This window comes from Drosophila busckii, chromosome 3R, assembly GCF_011750605.1.
Source record: "Drosophila busckii strain San Diego stock center, stock number 13000-0081.31 chromosome 3R, ASM1175060v1, whole genome shotgun sequence".
In the NCBI taxonomy this organism is placed as follows: domain Eukaryota; kingdom Metazoa; phylum Arthropoda; class Insecta; order Diptera; family Drosophilidae; genus Drosophila; species Drosophila busckii.
Genome location: NC_046607.1, coordinates 17,067,194 through 17,085,942, shown reverse-complemented (window position 1 = coordinate 17,085,942; position 18,749 = coordinate 17,067,194). Strand labels below are relative to the sequence as shown.

Sequence of the window (18,749 nt, the reverse complement as noted above, 5' to 3'; positions counted from 1 at the left end):
AGCCCGTAGCATCTCTTTACATATATGTTGGGGTAGTGCATGCGTTTTATTTATTCAGCTGTTGCCCTGGCTGGTGGCAAGCTAAGCAAATCTTTATTAAATAAGATATGCAAATTTATTGTATAGCTGAAAGCTTTTATCTGCAGAAATTCAACTATTTATAGCTGTCGTAAACTCTGGCACATTTGCTTAGCAATGCTATCAATTTGTAAATTACACACAGCAAGCAAATCGATAAATGTTCAGTGGGGCAGCCCCGTTTTCGTTTTTTGCCACTTCTAATCATAATTAAGACAGCAAATGGCAGAAGACGAAAAGAAAGCAAACACATGGCCGTATTTATGATGTTGCCTAATGGGCGCAAGAGCAATAGTAAGAGGGTGAGGGGTGGGCTGTGTGGTTGCAAAGCGGCGCCAATTTCATTTTCATTTATTCACACCACACGGGCTGTCGACAGTCACGCAAAATGTCAACGACTGAGTAAGCAAAATACGTGTCAGTCCGTAGCGCGCGGCAGTGAAATATGCAGAGAAAACGAAACGTAACGGAACGTAACGAAAAATGGCGGAAAACAAGAAAACACCAAATGAAATGAAGCACGTCAAGTGTATGACAGCAGCAATGGGTGTGGGGGTGTTGGGGTGTTGGGCCTGTATGCGAGGCAGCCAAACAAGGCAACGTTGTTTTCACTCTTGTTGGCAACTTGTTGCAATACGAACATGCCAAGCCTTCATTGGTTTTGTGGCATTGCCTATAGCATGACATTTGTGTGGCCAGCTCTATATGTGTGTGTGTGTGCCTATGTGTGTGTTTGGTGTGGTGTATATACGAATTCAAGGCACACGCTAACGAGCCGTAATTCACAAAAATTCAATCATGCCAGCTGGGCAAGACACGCCAAACCAAACCGCAGGCTCCAAACAGAAAACAGCGCCACACACACACACACGCACACACATACACAACACATTGCTGACACTGCTGTTGAGGCTGCTGCTGTTGCTGCTACTGTTGAGGCTTGGGGAGTCAAGGGTTCAAAGCATTTGGCTGCCGGCTGACTAGCTGACTTTTTGTCAGTCGCCCCATGATAATCATGTTATATTTTTCGTGCATTAATGTTTTGCCAAACTCAGCATCAATTTTCTATGCCCATGACTTTCTTCAGCTGGCAGCTGGCCAATATTGAAACATCAGCAGCAGCAGCAGCACGACCAGCACACAAAACACTAAAAAATGTGGCATATAAAAGAAGAAAAAATGTAGCGTAGCGTGTACGCTGACAAGATGTTGTTGAGCCACCGCAATTATTGTTTTGGAAAAGTCTGCCAGCAGCAGAAAATATTCATTATATGTTAGGGGGCTGCAAGACAACAAGCAACAGCGGCTACAACAAAAAATGCGATCACATTGGCAGCAACAGCGGCTGGCACTGGGGCTGGGGCTGTGGCTTGCTTTTGTCGTTGTACGTGTTTTACGAGCGGAAATTGATGATTTTCCACGACTTGCACGACAATAAAGCATGCAGCATGTCAGCAAAACGCAAATAATCAATCAATCAGCATTAATCAAGGCGCTAGCTGGGTGCGCCTACAAACTGTTGCAGCCAAACAAACGAAGCGACAGTTTAGCTCAAGTGAAATGCAATTGACAACGCGCGTGCTCTTATAGACGCCGATTTATACATATAGCCAATGACACGCATTAATTTACACATGTATATTATAATCAAAGAGCAAGCTGCTTAATTGATGATGAATTGCTTGAAACTGCTAATTACGCAAAGCATTTGTAATGCGTATACGCAACGTAAGCGCTAATTACAAATATTGTGGCCACACACGCAAGCAATAGAAAGAGAGAGAGAGAGTGAGATATATACATATGATAAAACCATAAACATCATTTGCTAAACGATTGTATTCATATTTTCAATTGATTACTAAATCAATATTTGTGCTTTGCCAGCTGCCAACTTGCCTAAGGACACACTCACACATAAAGTAACGAACATGGCTGATAAGCATCAAAGTATTGTGTTTTTTTGTCGATACATGCCACGCCTGTTGCCGAGAGGGCGCTTTTGTGGCACTCAGACTGTAGTGTCGTCTGTCTGTCTGCTCAGCGTGTCCAGCTGCCAGTTATGCTGCTAACAGCTGTCTAACACAAACAGACAGACAGTTGAGCCACAGCAAGCTGTTGCTGCAAATACCCTGCAGCCATTAGAAGTTCAGCGACAGTTCAGAGTCTATAAAAGTTCAAAATAAACTAAAGCTAGACTACAATGCGAATTCAAGTTGACACAGCAGTGTTTTATTATACGCATGGAAAAGGAGAGAGGAGTCGCGACTTGGCCAACAAGTTCTTTTGACAAATGTATAGAACAATTTACCAAGAAGAATCAGCTCAAAAGAAACATTAATAACTCCGCAAATAATTTATGCAATATAAGCTTTATGTTATTAGCATTAACATTAGATATACATACAGTAGCTTATCAGCAACTATAATAAATATTGCCTTTCCTAATTGAAATTATCAGATTACATACAGATCCTTTATGATAATTATAATCAAAAAGAAGACTCGTTAATAAAATAAAATTTCAAAATATGCAAAGACGTACAGTTTTACACATTTTACAGTTTAATACTTTGTAGGGTATTTACTACTTCGTTCCTTTGCATTGTGAGTTAACCTCAGTGCTGCGAGTTTAGCAGCTGCTATTTCTAGCAGCTTTCAAAACAATTTGCAATTTTATTTTTATGATATTAGCCACAAATCTAGAAATTTTTAATTTTTCATTAGCAAATAACTCATAGCATTTTTCTGGCAATTTGTACATAATTTTTTAGCAACTTGTATTTGATAAGGAGATTCTGGCAGCACTGATTGGCGGCCTGCTACACATTTTTATGTGCGCATGTGTAAAAGCAGATAAGCAGCTGATCATACACAGCTATCTTTGTCTTGCTTGCCAAAGTCGGCTGCGCTGCTTCTATGCATTCTTTAATTCGCTCAGAGCGCTTTGACTACTGAGAGAGTAAAACAAAGATGGCGACTCTCCCTTAAATTGCATTGGTGGCCTCTTTGTCTTTTGTATGCGCGCATATGTAAAAGCAGATAAGCAGCTAAGGACAGAATGCTCTTTCTATCTTTCTCTAGCTTACTTTGCTATTGATCTTTAAATATATACGCACCAATTAAATCCAGGCAGCTATGTATATGAACTCATATGAAAATGTAAAGCAAAAAAAAAAAAGATCGCTGACCATATTTATTAATTTATCATTTCTTCTGGCAATTTTTAAATAATTTTTCAGCAACCTTTAGCATTTTTTTTTCAATTCTAGCTATTTTTGCTTTGGAGATTCTGGCTGCACTGATTGAGCTGCTGCTTGTTAATATAATGTCGAATCATTATAGTTGATTGGCAGGCGAAACTTCATTTAACCAACAAAGCAGTTTGAGGCAGAGCTTGGTGCAGTTCATTACAATCTGACAGGCAGTCAGGCAGACGGTGAGATAGACAGGCTGACAGACTGTCTAACGCTAAACTAACAGTTTTTACTTTTCAATGCTGCTGCTATTCATTAAAAGCATCTATGCCACTTGCAGCAAATTGAATGTTATCATAGCTAAAGCGTTTGCTAATTCATTTATGGTTGTGTGGTTTGCCAGCAGACCGCAATACAAATACACACACATACACGCAGTAGCAAACATGAGAGTGTGTGGGTGAGCAAAAAGCAAATTTGTTTCAGCTTTTGTTTAAGCATAAACAAACACAAGTCTTTACGCGCAGACAGTAAATTTTATAGGAGAAAGGGCACGCTGACGGGGCGGCTAACTGGGCCTTGGGTGTGAAAGGCAGCTTAAGTAAGGTCCACAGGCGTACGCGTTAGCCGGGCATAAAGTAATTTTATAGAACAAATCACAGGCATTAGTGTATATAAATCCCGTTTATCCTTGCCTGTGTATGCGCGCGTGAAATTTAAATATGTAGCCAGCCAGCCAGGCAGTCAGCGATGCCAGCGACGCCAGCGAATGCGTACCCAATTCCACAACAATGGAAGAAAGAAAAAAACTGAAAGCAGAAAGCCCTAAGAAAAATGGCCAATTTTAGCAAGGAAGTGGTCTGCACGCTGCTTGAACAAGCGTTGGGTGCGAAATACACACACAATACATAAAAAGCAGACATAGTTCCATATACTATAAGCGCGTAGCTATGTGAGTGTGTTCAGCTATTGTTTTAATGCCAGCTAAGTCGCCGAAATAACAGCAAACTATGCAAAGCGCGTATGTGTGTGTGTGTAAGTTATAGTGTGCGCCTCTGAATTTTAAGCAGTCGCTTGTAGTTGGCCAAGCACAAAGATAAGTGGACTTTGGGATTTCCTTTAGGCAACAGTCGACTATAGTTTTGCCATTGTTGCTTTAAGCTACGCTCTTTTTTTTATAAACTACAGCACGCACTTTTTTGCAGCTGCTGGCCATAACTTTAAGATTTAATTTTCATATTATATTTGTATATCCATTTTGGAAATGAAATCAGTGCTGCTGCGCACTCAGTCATGGCCAAAGCACAGCCCAGCACAGCCAGTAAAAAACTGCATGTTCATGAGCATCAAATGTAGCCAATGTTATGGTCAAAGCAAGCAAATGCCAGCGTTACGGAAAACAAGCTTCCTGTTTAAAAATTTTATCTGGGCATCCGGCAGTTCTGGCAGCGACTACAACCATAACAACATCAACAGCCAGCAGAGCCACAGACCCCACAGCAGCAGCAGCAAAAACAACAAAAAATCCGTTTATAAGTATATAAGTGTGTACATAAGAAAGTGGCTTCAAGGGCATACGCTGGCAGCAAACTACAGTTTAAGAAATTATAAACTTTGTACTTGGAGAAATTAGTGCAAACTAAACCAGCCAAAGTTGCAGCAGTTAACAAATAGATTATAATGTTTTCAATTAAAATATTTGTGCGAACTTGCAGCTTACTAACGAAATGTTAAACTATTTGCACTATCTTTTTGTTAAGTGTACTGGTTGGCAAGCGTAATGCTGCTGCTGCCACCATAACCACACCCAATACACACCAGCTTGAAGCTGAAGCTCACACACACACAAGCAACAGAGTGAGACTGCCGCACGTAAGGCACATACAGCACGCCCAATGCCCATTTACAAGGCCGTGGAGCAAACACATGTAGGCCATGAATCTCATAACGAGTGTTAGTCATGCGCCACGTAGCGTTCGCTTTGCTACTATGCCACTATGCATGTACAAGTGTCTTTGTGTGTGCCTTTGACTGTGTGTGCCTGTGTGTGTGTGTGTGTGTGTTAGCCCTGCTGAGTTGCCGGTCCACTGAGCGCGACCTGGACCTACAACGGACTCGTAAAGATGCAGACCATTAAAGAAATGAAAAGCAAACGAGACAACGACAGCAGCATAGAGAACGGTGTTGGCAAACACACACACACACACACACACAGTAGCGCATAAAAAGTGCTTAAATTACTTTTAAGCGAAATTATGTTTTATTAATGCGTTGACCCAGCGACGGGCAGACAGCCAGGCTGGTTGCTTGGTTTGCTGGTCGGTTGGTTGGTTGTCAGACTGACAGGCAAACATTACAAATTAGTAGTGTGCACAGTTTCATTTTCATTTTCATTTTCATTTCCATCGCTTCATTCTTACATTGTTGTGTGGCCGTCTGGCTGTTGGCTGCTGTGGCGTATACGCAATTATTGTTGCAATAGCAGTGCAATGTGGCAACAACTGCTGTTGACACGCGCACAAAATGTTTATAAATTTGTCAGCCACAATCAATTTAGAAAATGCGCAATGCAAATGGCCAAAAAGCATTTGCCCAAAAATGCCATCAAGGCAAATGCGATAATTTCACTTGGCATTTTACACATGTTGTGTGGCCAAAAACGTGAGATCTGATTGTGAGGCAAAAGTTATGTGACGTCAAAATAAATTGAAAACTTCTGCAGCTGCACACAATTAATTAAGCTCAAATTCCTAAAAAGCGTACCCAAGCCACAGCTGGCTTGTATTATATTACGTATACGCAATTTGGCTAAGCAAAGCCAAACAGCAGCAACAGCAGCAGCAGCAGGTTGGTCGAAAAATGCCCGTATTTGATGTTGCTCTTATCTCTAATCTACACAAGCATTAAGCCAGCGACACAAACATGGGGCCGAGTGAGTCTGACAAGACCTTTGGGCCAGTTACCCAGCCCAGTCCAGCTGCCAATGCTATTGACATTTATGCTTGGCTCACATCTTCATTTGTTTTGCTGTTTTCCTGAGTTTTGTATGCTACTTCTTTTTTTTGGCCGTCGTGTGCTGGGCAGTGTTTTTGTTGACACTTGACAGCACCTGCTCTACTCTCGGAGCTCGAAGCTCGGAGTGTCCGTGTCTGTGGCCTTGGCAAGGTAAGCCAACATGGCTTGTTAAGTAAATGCGCATTAGTGCTGGCTAGCGTTTGGGCATAAAATGACGCACTTTGCAGCGACGAGCACGCATGACCACCACAATAATAAAGCCATATTTGTTTAGTCTCAATAAATGGGCCCACACCCACGCCCACGAAGAACTTGTTGAAACAAAAGAAACAGTCGCTGGGATCCAATCAATGCCAAAACTGACCTTTGTTTGTAGTACATACGCCTTGGGTCACAACGTTGCCATTTAAAAATCAACGCAAAGTGCCTTCATTATGCGTCTCGCACTCACACTCCACCCATATATAGCTAAGGGCTAGCATATATATTTGCCTTTTTTTCTGTGCACTTGTTAAAGGCAAAACAATCAGCCGTGGCTATCATAAAATCTATATATATATTGCTTTGGCTGGCTTTTGGGCTAACAGCTTGCCGCCGCCGCTGCTGCTGCTGGTGATTCTAATCAATAATTTACGCATTTTCATTTTCAGACTCAAACTCAAAGTTTGGCATTAGCATTGGGCATACAATTACCAGCCGAGTGCCATTCAAGTGTGTCCTTTTTTGTTGCGTTTTTTTTTTATGGCCACAAACTTTGGCTCATTTAGTCTGCGGCCTATTCCCAAGCGCGCTTTTTCTCAACTCGTCGCTGCATATATTTTGTCTCAACTTTCGCTTTTGTTTTGAGTTTACAAAAAAACCAAAAAGTTTGGACTGTACGCCCAGCGTGTTAATTTGCCACATTTCATATAAGTTTATTTAAATAGCTGCGGCTGCTCTGCTTTGTTTTTTTCTTTGTGTGGGTACTTTTTATAGTAGTAGCTGCAAGTCCAATCCAATTAATTCGGTAAGCAACCGCAATATGTATTTCTTGTTGCTTGTTTGGGCCATTATTTGCTGCTCGTAATTCCTGCTGGATTGTGTTTACTTGAGTGCGCTTGTGGCTGCCAATTGACGCATATTTGACTTTGTGCTTTTCCGGATTTTCTTCTTTACTTCTTATATAGCATAGTGTAGATGTATATACATTTTGCTTTCTTATTATTGAGCTCTGGCTGTGATTTGGCTGTGGGGGCAGCAACGCAAACGTTGATTGCCATCTCTTGAGCTCTGTCAATTGTTGCATGAAGAGCAAGCAGCATTCTTAAAGCATACTAAGCAGCTTAGCTCTCTATGCTGGGCACTGCGTTTGCGTTTAGCATTTTAAATATTTGCACCCACACACACACACTCGCACACGCAGTAAATACTATAAAAGCGTTGAGTTGGCTTGGCTTTTGCTTAGCTTGATGTTAATTAAAGTCAAAGCGTGTGCTTAAATTGCACAAATGTGGCAATTAATAAGGCGCCGCAATGAGCTCTTCTCAGCATTAAGCATACGCAACGTATGCCCGCTGGCAACAAAGTCAAGTCGACACACACACACACGCACATACAACGTATATTCATAAGCCTATGCACATTTATATTATTAATTGAATTTAACGCATGAAATATTTTATTCATACGCAACCCTTAAGGCTGCTTTGTGGCCCAAGTAAAGGGCGTGCCCACCAGCAGCAGCTGCTAAATCATCAACTTATGGGCTCATTAACAGCTGTAGCTACTTCATATATGTATATATGTGTACACATACAGTTAACTGATTGTGGCATTGCGTTGAGTCACCTGCCTTATATTAACTGCAGGCATTAAATATTGTTAAGATCCGCAAAATCATTACACGTAGACAGCTCCTACTCAAGCTCAAAGCTTACACTTGCTTAGATAAATGACTAGCTTACACACACACACACTTTGATATATATAAGCCACATCATTAGTACCTAACTACAGCAACATTCAAAGATTGTGCATGAGAAAGTCAGTCAAATTAATTAGGCTGCCTGTTTCGGGCTTGTGTCCCTGTTCTGTTGTCTTAGCCATGAATTTATCACAGTTGCTGAAAGGTTTTTGATAGCAAGCTAATATATACATATATGCGTGTGTGTGTGTGTGCACACAATTGTGAAAGTGATTATTAGCTGCAATTTGTAGTGTTTGCATAGTTAATAAGCTCGATTGCGCATTGAATTTCTTGTGGCTTAACGAGAATGCACTGCTTTGCATATTGTTAAATAAATCTAAATATTGTGCTATATAACTAGCTGCATTCAACGCTTGCAAATTATAATTGATATGCACATTAAATTTATGCCACACTTCCATATATCAAAATAAGTTTGAATTTAAAATGAACTGCTGAAATTAAAAGCAAATAGAAACAACAGAATTGACAGCTTGTTATGAAATTTATTTACTTCAGCGCAGGCAGCAATAAAGTTGTTTGCATTGGCCTTTGTTTTTTTTGCTCGAGTGCTCATGCTACATTTGTTTAAGTTTGCTTAAAGTTTTTTTTTATTCTACATATTTTTTTTTTATATTTGTCACAGTCAATTTATGCGGCGTCGCTCAATTTTGCGTAATAACACTTGATTTGGCCCATTTTCGGTGTGCATAAAAGCAAAGAAAAAAAGGAACAACTCGGCGAGCAAATGTCCTTCAGCAATGGGTTAAAAATACAGCAGCTGATGGCATGTACATATTTGAGGGCGTGCCTAGATTTCTTTTAGCTATAGCTAGTGTTTTATTGCCTACTTTAGTGCGCTGCCACACACACATACATACGCACATAGCGTCAGTCGTTTGGCAGTCTTTTATGTGAACCGTTAACAATACTTTCAAGTGAACACACACACACACACACACACACATACAAAATGTGACAATAGCAAGTTGCGACAGACATTCCAGCAGCAGCAGCAGCGGCGGCATCAGCTGAGTGGAAAAAACAAAAACATTTGCCTTTCATTTGCGTTCCCTTTGCATAATAAAAATGTGTAGTTTACTCTTTTTTTCTGCCTTGCGCTGCAGCCGCAGTCGCTGTCGCAGTTAACCGCGCTGCCAGCGTCGTCAGGCAACTTTTGCTAGCCCTTTGTTTTCGCATTTGCTTTCGTTATTGTTTGTTTGTTTGCCTGCTTGTTATAACCTTATGTGTGTGTGTGTGTGTGTGCGTAGCAGTGTGTATGTGTAAGTGTACGGGTGTGGCTTGTATGTGTGACATTTCCGCCTGTGTTTAACTTTTCATTCAACATGCGCTAAGAGCTCGCTACGAATTTTCTTTTTTTTTTTTGCTTCTTTTTTGGCAATTTTATGTGTCATTTTTTTGCTTCACTTGCTGAGGCTTAATAAAGTTTTTAGTGCCTAGACACGATATTGTTTTAATTCGCGCAGCAGTCACCAGGCACAGACAGAGACACACACACACACACACGCATACGCATAGAGTATTTTTTAATTAATTTTAGCTATGGCTGCTGAATTGTTTGCAAGCTTGGTATGTGTTTGTGAAATGGTAATAAAATAAAAGCTGAGAGCTGAGAGCTACACTTTGACAGTGATTAAATTGTTATGATTGTGTGTGTGTGCGAGCAAACACTTTAAATATTTGCAGAAAATTAAATTCTAAGCATGCAGGTTAAGAGCTAATGCGTTGGCTTTAGCTAGCTAATATGCTAATAAACTTAAATATGCTGAAAATTTGAAAAGTTGTCGAAACATGTTTAATAGAATTTAGTGACAGCCTGCAGGCTACCAAAGTTTCTTTTGTTACCTAATTTCAAAACAATGGCTAACGACTAGAAATATGCCACTAAAGCTGACAATGAGCGTCTGCTATTTACGCAATTTGCTGTTGCTGCTGCTGCTGTTGCTGCTGCTGTTGAGTTGACCACAAGGCCACAGACAAAGGCAATTTTTAGCAAATTTATGCGCCACCAATTTAGCCTTTGAACCGTTGCAAAGCGGCTTGGTTAGGTAAAGCGCTTAAATCCCCAAACTTGTCATTGCTAAACAGCAGCCCTTATACAATTTGCCCGCAGCCTGCTGCTGACTTTAAAATGCGCTACGACCTTTTGTGGCAAACTTTTCGCCTAGGTAGGCATAAATCTGTACCAGAACAGAAATCAAATAATGTATGCCAGCTTACACCCCAACTAGGGCTACTAGCATATATATACTATATGCCTGAATAATTAACGCTTCGCTGCGTAGCCACGTTGGGGAGCCAGAGCGCAGAGAGCTGTTTGTCATTTGTCGAAAGTCAATTTACATTTGTTGAGACAGAAATTCGATTTTACAGTCCACACTTTTGCCTGTGTGCGTGTGTGTGTGTGTGTGTGTATTGTGTTCTGCTGAGTGTTGACCTATTGCGTGCCTTTGCACAATTTATGGCATTTTTTTTGGAAATTTATTTGGGCTTGCTGCCTGCCAGTTACAAATGTCTGGCGGCAATGCCAACGCAACGCAACGCATTTTGTGTGATTTGGGTAAAATTAGCTTAGGATTTATGCTGCAGTTGATGACTTATTAAGGCTCATTAAAGCAGACCGCAGCAGCAACAACATCAAAGCAATTCCTAAGGCGGCAGCAATCAAATAAAAATCAAATGACTTTCTTATTCCTTTTTTTATGCTTTCATAATGAAATAAGGGCAAGCCAAGCGGGAACTCGAGCATGCTTAATAAAGCCATAAATTTAGTGAAAAATTGTAAATCGATTTCTTTTGCCTTGCGTTTATTGTTATTACCAAAAACTGTCAGCCAGGGCAGCCAGGGCAAGCAGGCCAGGCCAAACTCTAAAAGAGAAGGTGCAAAGCAGCTCAAACCAGGCCAAGTGCAAGGCAAACGCTCTAGCCCAACTACGCAAATCCTTTTTGATAAAGTGCTTTCATTCTCTTCCCAGAGACACAAATACGCAGAGTGCGAGACACTCAAACGCTGGCGCGTTGACTGGCATTTATTTTTCTGCTTGCCCTTTTTTTTTTTTTGGTTATATCTTTTGCTATTTGCTGCTTGCTTTTGGCTCAAGTGTCGCATTATGACCATTTTCAGTGGCAACGCCTCGTTGGCTACGCGCGCGTTACGTTTTTGGCTATGAGTCAGTGCGTTTTTAGTGCCGGATTTTGGCCATAAGATGACAATAGATTTATGCAGCTAACGCCAAGCATAATTATTTGCTGACATTTTAATAGTTTGCCATTTAAGCTAAGTTGATTTCTTTCTGTGCCATTCAGCTTCTAAATTTGTGGGAGTGTGCAAGAAGCTACATAAATATTTAAAGCTACCGCACTTAGTCGTAATTGTTTGGCGTTCTGCTTTTGTTGTTGTTGTTGCTTGTTCTACAGACATATAATATTTTTAATGTGCAGCTGTTTAACAACTTGGGCCAACCTAGCATAAATAATACAAGTGAATAGCATTTGCTAAAAATATAAAATTCATTTGGCATGCATGCGCGCCTCTGCGTCTGTCTTTTTGACAATTTGTCGTATGAGCAACATTCTCGAAGGCGACGCAGTTGTTAGTAGGCTCTGCTTGACGATAAACTTGCCCCGTCTCGCTCTCGCTCTCGCTCTCAAGCGCTCCTTGCCTCTCGCTTTGACTGTTTGCTTGTTTGACAAGGCGTTGCCACCCCAGGGCTTTTAAGTTTGACGCTCGTTTATAGACTTTTGCACACTTTGCATTTACTTTACGGCGCCGCTGATGCGGCTGATAATAACACCACGTGGCGTATACGCAATGTCAGCGCAGGTACAACAAGCCGCAGCAAACACACCCAAAAAAAAACAAAAAAAAAAGGAAACTTTTGCTAACTTTTTACAACTCGATACACACACACACACGCTCATACTCACATACGATACCCAACCCAGCCAAGCTGCTTAGCTGCGCAGCATTTCCGCTTTGGCTCTTTGCTGATAATTTTCGGTATTGCATTGTTTTGCGCGTTTGCCATTACCGCTGCTTGTTTTATAACTTTTTGATTGTCTTTGCGCCAAATTTGTGCCAAATTGTGCCTCAAGCGTCGTTGCTGCTGCTGCTCTCGCCTGGCATACAAACATGAACTTAAATCTGATTTCAGTCGCTCAAGTTAACTTCCAAGTTCGATGAGAAACTTTTTCATATTTAGCCAAACAATTTATAGACAGAGGGCTTAAGAAATGTGTGTGTAGCAAGTTTTAAAGTCACAAGTACATAAAGAGACGTGCGCGCTGTCTCATTATAAATGCCATAATCGTCTTGCTTGAGAGCAAAGGCATCACAGCGTGGCGCGTGTGGTCACGAGACTTGTCAAAGTCATCACATGCCAGTCAGGCTAGCCCGACCAGCTGACAGCCAGCCAGCCAGCCAGCTGGCCAGCCAGGCAGCCAGGCAGGCAGGCAGTTAGTCAGTCAAGCTGCAGGCAATATTTGCTCGTCGTGCAGTTGTCTGCCCGTCTCAGAGTCGCTCGCTCTTTGTTTGAGCGCACAGCCTGAATTTGCCGCTGGCCAAAACTGTCATTGAGGTTGCACACATTGTACACACACTCGCACTTATGCCATTGTTGCTGCTGCTGCTGCTGCCTCTCACAATTATTACATTTAAATGAAACAAGTATACGCCATGAAGGCCAAGTTTGGCCTGCAGCTTTCAGCAGAGCGCGCTGCCTGCCTGTCGCTCAAGTGCCACAATATTTGTTTAAATGTATATTACTGCGCTGGCTGCTGCTGCTGCTGCTGCAGTCTGCTTTTTGGCTAATAGCAGCAGCATCTAAAAATTGATTTATGTTTTGTTTAAATTACTAAATTGAATTTGCCATTAAGAGCAAGACAAACAGCGTTAAGCATAATGAGGCCTGAGTCGCTCTTAATGGCATTGTTAAGCAAAGCACGTGCGCTCGCTCAGTCTGTGAACTGTAGTCCACTGTTAGTTGCGCAAATAAACAAGTTGAGGCTAGTTGAGAGCTTTTTTGCTTAACAGGCGCAATACAATTAGCCTGGCAGTTGGCAGTTGCCATCTCACACAAATAATTCAATTCAAGCTTCAATGTTGTTGCTCCAATGTAAAAGCAGAAATCAATAATAATCACATCAGTTGTTGTTGTTGTTGCTAGCACAAGGTTTGCGACGTGTTTAACATTTTCCAAGACGCAGATCAGCATAAGTATGTGAGTTACTTTCACTTCCGCATCAGCGTGGTGGGATTGACAGGCAGCATAGCATAAGGTTCATTTCGTTTAACGACTGGAAATTGATTTTACTGTGGCAAGCAGCAGCTTTTTATATGTTGCTCTGCCTCATATCTCAGTCATTGGCGGTGTAATATTGCTCAAACGTGCTTTACGACCAGTCAGCGATCCTTGAGCTGCTGCTGCTACTAATGTTGCTGCTTGTCGTATTAATTTTTCAGCGATTACGTTGCCAGGACCAACCTGTAATAGATACGCCCGACTGCCAGCTGGGGGACTGCTCGTCGGAGTTCAGTGCAGTCAAGTTGCCTTTTACGAGCTGCTCATTGAGTTTTTGATTAACTTTTACCCCCACTGCTTGCCTTATTTAGCTCTAATTAAATTTAATTTTGTGGCGTAATTAAAGCGTACAACGAGTTTGGCGTACTCAAATCAAATTACTTGTATTTATCAAAAAAATGGCGATGACTAGCGCTTTTGGCAATTTCAATTAATTTCACATGCAAACTGCAAACAGCAATCTGAGCTCAATAAATAAATAAAATACCTTTTGATATGTCAAGAATGTGGCTTTTGCATTCGACAACTGAAAATTATAGTTTGCAATTTATTTAAATAACAAAACGCCAACACACACACACACACACACACACATAGAAAACAATCGACGTACGTAGCCTGAGACCAATAGCATGCTTATGAAGTAAATAATCGAAGCATGAGCCTTGAATTATTCATGAGCCTTATGGAAAAAATAATAATAACACAGAGCAGACGCCCTTCTGCCCCCCTCCTCACATCTGTGCAGGTGTTAAAGTTCTGGCTGCTGACCAAGCTGCGTGACATTTTGCCTAAGCAAGGTCAGTTGGTCAACAGAACAAACAAGGAGCACAAGTTACGTAGTTGAGGTGTGAATGCTTTGGTGCAATTAGCAATTTCATTTTACATATGCAGACTGAATGTTGAAATGTTGAAATTTTTATAAATAACTTTCTAGCAAGCTGCAGTTGAAATAGTTGCAAAGCTGCTGTCGTTTAATTGCCATTTAATATTCAAGTGCTGTTTTTGTTTGGCAGCAGCAGCAGCAGCTTAGAAAGGCTTAACATGGGGCCAGCCCTTTACAACTTGAAAAGTATAATTCAAGGCATAACTTTGGCATGCCAATTAAGTCAATACCTTGCGGCATGTAGTAGCAGCAGCAGCAGCTGCTGGCTTAGAAAATGTTGCAAGGCACTTCAAAATTAAAGTGCTTTCGAACTAAGCTACTTGCCTTGAATACATCAATTTAAAGTGTGTTTAGTTTATGCTCAGGCCAACACTTATGGCAACATATAAGCAACAATTTGTTTATATTTATAAATTTCTTGCTGTCTCTCATTCATTTTATCACACACAATAAGCTATATTTATATATAGCACGTTGTATAAATAACTTTGACGTAATTGTAAAATGTGTGGCCCGCATTCACTTGATTATTTAGCTGCTAGTTACTTACTTATTGGCTTAGTTGCTAGTAATCCTAGGCAAAAAACGATTATCCAAAAGTTAAACATGTTCTTTGCGTTTAGTTGTGCAATGCAATTATAAAAGCAGATTTTTTTTTTGTATTTTAATGCTGTTGATTATCTTCACAAATTGCAAATAGACGCGCACAAACGTAATTAAAAATTGATTAGATCGGTGGCGTATGCTTAATAACGAATTTGCGTTTGGCACCAATTAATAAAAACCGCACAGACACTGCACAATAATTAAATTTATATTTTGCTTTGCTTTTCAAACTACAATTTTCAATTTCAGTTACATTTTTTTATGGCTGCAGCAAACTTTGCTGGCGGTGTGGATCAGTTGAACATGCAGAACACGCAGCGATTGGTGCTTGGCTACGCACACTCGCACACACTTTCCAAGCACACGCTACACTACACTACACGGCGTTGGTTTGCAAGCACACTCTGCTGCGTTAATTGGCTTTATGGCTCTATGTGTGTGGCAAGCAAAAGACTCTTAAATGTTCTCGCACGCGCGCACTTGTTGTGCCCGACGCAAGCGTTTATCCTAGACTGAAGCGCAGGCAAGTCCCGACTTGCTTGGCCTGACCTGGAATAACGACGGATTCTGGTTACTCCTACAACACGCACGAATGCTATGTGGGTGTGCGATTTCCCATCGAACGGCAGAAGGCACGAGCGCGAGCAACGAGCTGGCACGAGAGCGAAAGCTTTGAGTTCGAAAAGCTTTGCGTGCTCTTTTATCCGGACAGTTGTTGCGCTACCGCAACAGGCAACGTTGGGGTCCTCGCTGGAACCGGCGCAGCACACCAACACCAACGCAAATGTCAGCTGAAGCAACAGGCTGTCTTTTTTGTTTGTTAAAATTCCCGCCTCGCTGCGTTGCTGTACAAATATTTGTTAAAGCGCTTGCAAACAACACACAACAAATTTTCCATTTAGAATTAAGCACTAAGTAAGCAGCCGCAGCACAGTCGAATTCAAAATACACTTAGCTACAGTCAAGAAGAAGGTTATAGAACTCAATTCTGAATTTGAGATGCGCTCAAGCAACCACAAACTGAAACTGAGTAAGAAAATTATGCGTTGCGTTTGGCTTTGAGCAATTGTTTTATTTTTTTTTTTAAATATTTCTTCGATATTTGATTCTTACACATACTATGTGCATACCTTCTACTCATCTAGTTATTGTATGTTATGTCATTATATATCATTTAGCAATCAAATCGCATCGATTGCTTGTTGAAAGGAAAGAGTTTATAGCATTTGTAATTATTTCTAAATTTATAAGTCCCTTAACTACCAACTGCTATTGTCTTGCCGTCAGTCATTCATGCCCTACTTGCACACATACACACTCAATTACTCATAGCTGGTAATACACATGTTGACAGGCGTCAGTCCTTTGGCTACAATTTGACTGTTGTGCGTCTTGAGCAACTTAAGTCCCTTAAGCGCTGGCAGCTTGGCCAATGTTGCAAGCGCCGCCGCGTTGCTGTTGCCACTGTGGCGTATCAATTAGTCATTAGCCAGAGCACTGGTAAACCGTTTTGAAGAGTAGAGCATGCTGGGATTTAATTTGTGCACAGGTCACATACAGTCTTAGTGCTTTTATTAGATTTGTACTTTTAAATTAAGCAACAGTTCACTGAGGCACGTGGCCATAAACTTTTATGCGTTTCGCCAGCTAAGTACAGTGTGTGTTGCTCCAGATAAACTCTGCCTGTTTGTCTGCTGTGTGTGTGTGTGTGTGTGGGCTCATTTAATTTTCTCTGCGTCCACTTTTAATTACAAACAATCAAATCAGCTTGTTTTTGAGTCAGCTCGCCGTACCTCGCGCGTTGGACCAACAAAGGACCGGCCGGCTACGTTGGCTGTGCGGCTTAGCAGCAGCAGCAGCAACAACAACAGCAATTGTGACAGGCAGTAGCTTGGCTGGACTGCCATTTTGTGCATTTTGCAACGTCTGTGGCAAGACCACAAGGGTGTATCCATAGCGTATGCGTGTGTGTGTGTGTGTGTTTGTGTTTTGGCTGGACGACTGTCATCATTAGTGACCACAACAAAAGTTGACAGTGCGGTAAATGGTAAATGGGACATGGTCGCCTTCATTTCTGTGGTCACTGTTTGTACACTGACACACAAACAAACACACACACACACACACATTCATTTAGACAGCGCTAGCTCATGTTATTAAGTCATAAAAGGCGTGGCTGTTGGCAGACCAGCGTTAATTTGCTGTGTGTGTGCCCTTGCCACGCCCCCCAGCGCCTTCGTTGAGCAGACACTGAGACACAACATGCATTCAATCGATAAGCTCAGTTGCCAACTTGGCGTATGATAAATGTCAGGCGCATAAATCTAACAGCGCATTGAAGAGTCAGCACTCAGCACTCCACTCTCCACTCTCTCATGTCAGAGACTGAGTGTACAGAAATAACGTTTTCCTGTTATTCTTCCGCCTGCATATATGCATATATATGTATATACATATACACAAATACATATCTATAGATATGGTACTCGCTGAGCAAACACAAATATTTGTTTATGCAAATGCATAATGTAAACAGTTTTCGATAAGCGTGTAATTTTGTATTTTCTGCATTAATACACAATTTGCAATTTTGACAAATTTTAAAATTCAACAGTTCCACATCGCTAGCGCAAGTTCAGTGTTCGGCTGAGTTCGCTTCGTCGCTGAGTGTGGGAAAATTGCCAAAGGCCAAACAGTCAAAATGTAAATAATAATTTGGCAAAAAACCGGAATTATCCGGCCTGTTAAGCTGAGCTGAAAATTTATTTTTAGCCAAATACGCTGCATTATTTAAAGCTTTAATTCAAATGGAAAGGTTACTCACTTCGCTGAGCAAAGTCCCACACAGATTTGTGCTGCTTTTTTTTCTTCGTTTTGAGTTAACAGAGTTCGTTGGCCAGCCAATAGGCCCGAAGGCATAATCTAACATGTGCAGTCACAAAATTGAGATTGAAAGCGTTGGGCCTAGGCCTGGGCGTGGGCGTTGTTACTTGTGCAAATGCAAGCCTAAGCCTACGTAAAACAAAAGCTTTGGCTGCCTTGTTTAGTTGAGCGCAGCAGCAACAGCAACAGCAACAATAACAACAACAAAAACAGAAAGCAAAAGCAACAACAAACAAAAGCTCATTTACACGGGAAATAGCCTAAGTGCAAAAACCATTTAAATGCAAATTAAGCAGCAAGTGAAAACATGTGAACAAAGCTGCCGCCAACACACACACACACACATATAGAGAAGGCTGCATGCGACTGTATTTTGGCGCAGGACACACGGCTTTGGCATTGACTGCGTGTGGGCTTTAGCCTCGAGCTCGAGCTCCTGCCGCTCTAAATGCAAAATAGTTTAGTTACAACAAAATGCCTGCGAGCTGGCAAAGGCTTCGGCTTCGCTTCGCTTACATGTTGGGGCATGCCGGCAGCTGATTTGAATAAATTCATATGCATAAATGGCCACAGCTTACTGTGATTATACGATAGGGAACTAACCGTCGCTACCAACCAGCTGCTAATTGAGTGAAAGCAGCCAAAAATTCTTGCACTTGTGCCGTCAACAATTGCACAGAACGCTTAATGAAGTTAACGTGCCAAAGCCTGCAGGTGTTGCTGCCAATGTGTCACTCACTTGCAACAGACAAAGAGCGAAAGAGAGCGAAACAGTTGCGTTGCGCACTGGGGCAAGCAGTAGCCAACAATTGCATTCA

At 41.5% G+C, this 18,749-nt stretch overlaps 1 protein-coding gene across 1 annotated transcript in view; it reads right to left on the bottom strand.

Moving 5' to 3' along the window:
- The window catches only part of LOC108601774, a 32,323-nt gene extending 17,232 nt beyond the window's left edge, over positions 1–15,091 (bottom strand). The window contains exon 1 of the mRNA XM_017989700.1: positions 14,993–15,091. Coding sequence (XP_017845189.1) covers positions 14,993–15,050 — 58 coding nt within the window. The 5' untranslated portion in view covers positions 15,051–15,091. The remainder of the gene's footprint in view (positions 1–14,992) is intronic.
- Between the last annotated feature and the right edge of the window lie 3,658 nt (positions 15,092–18,749).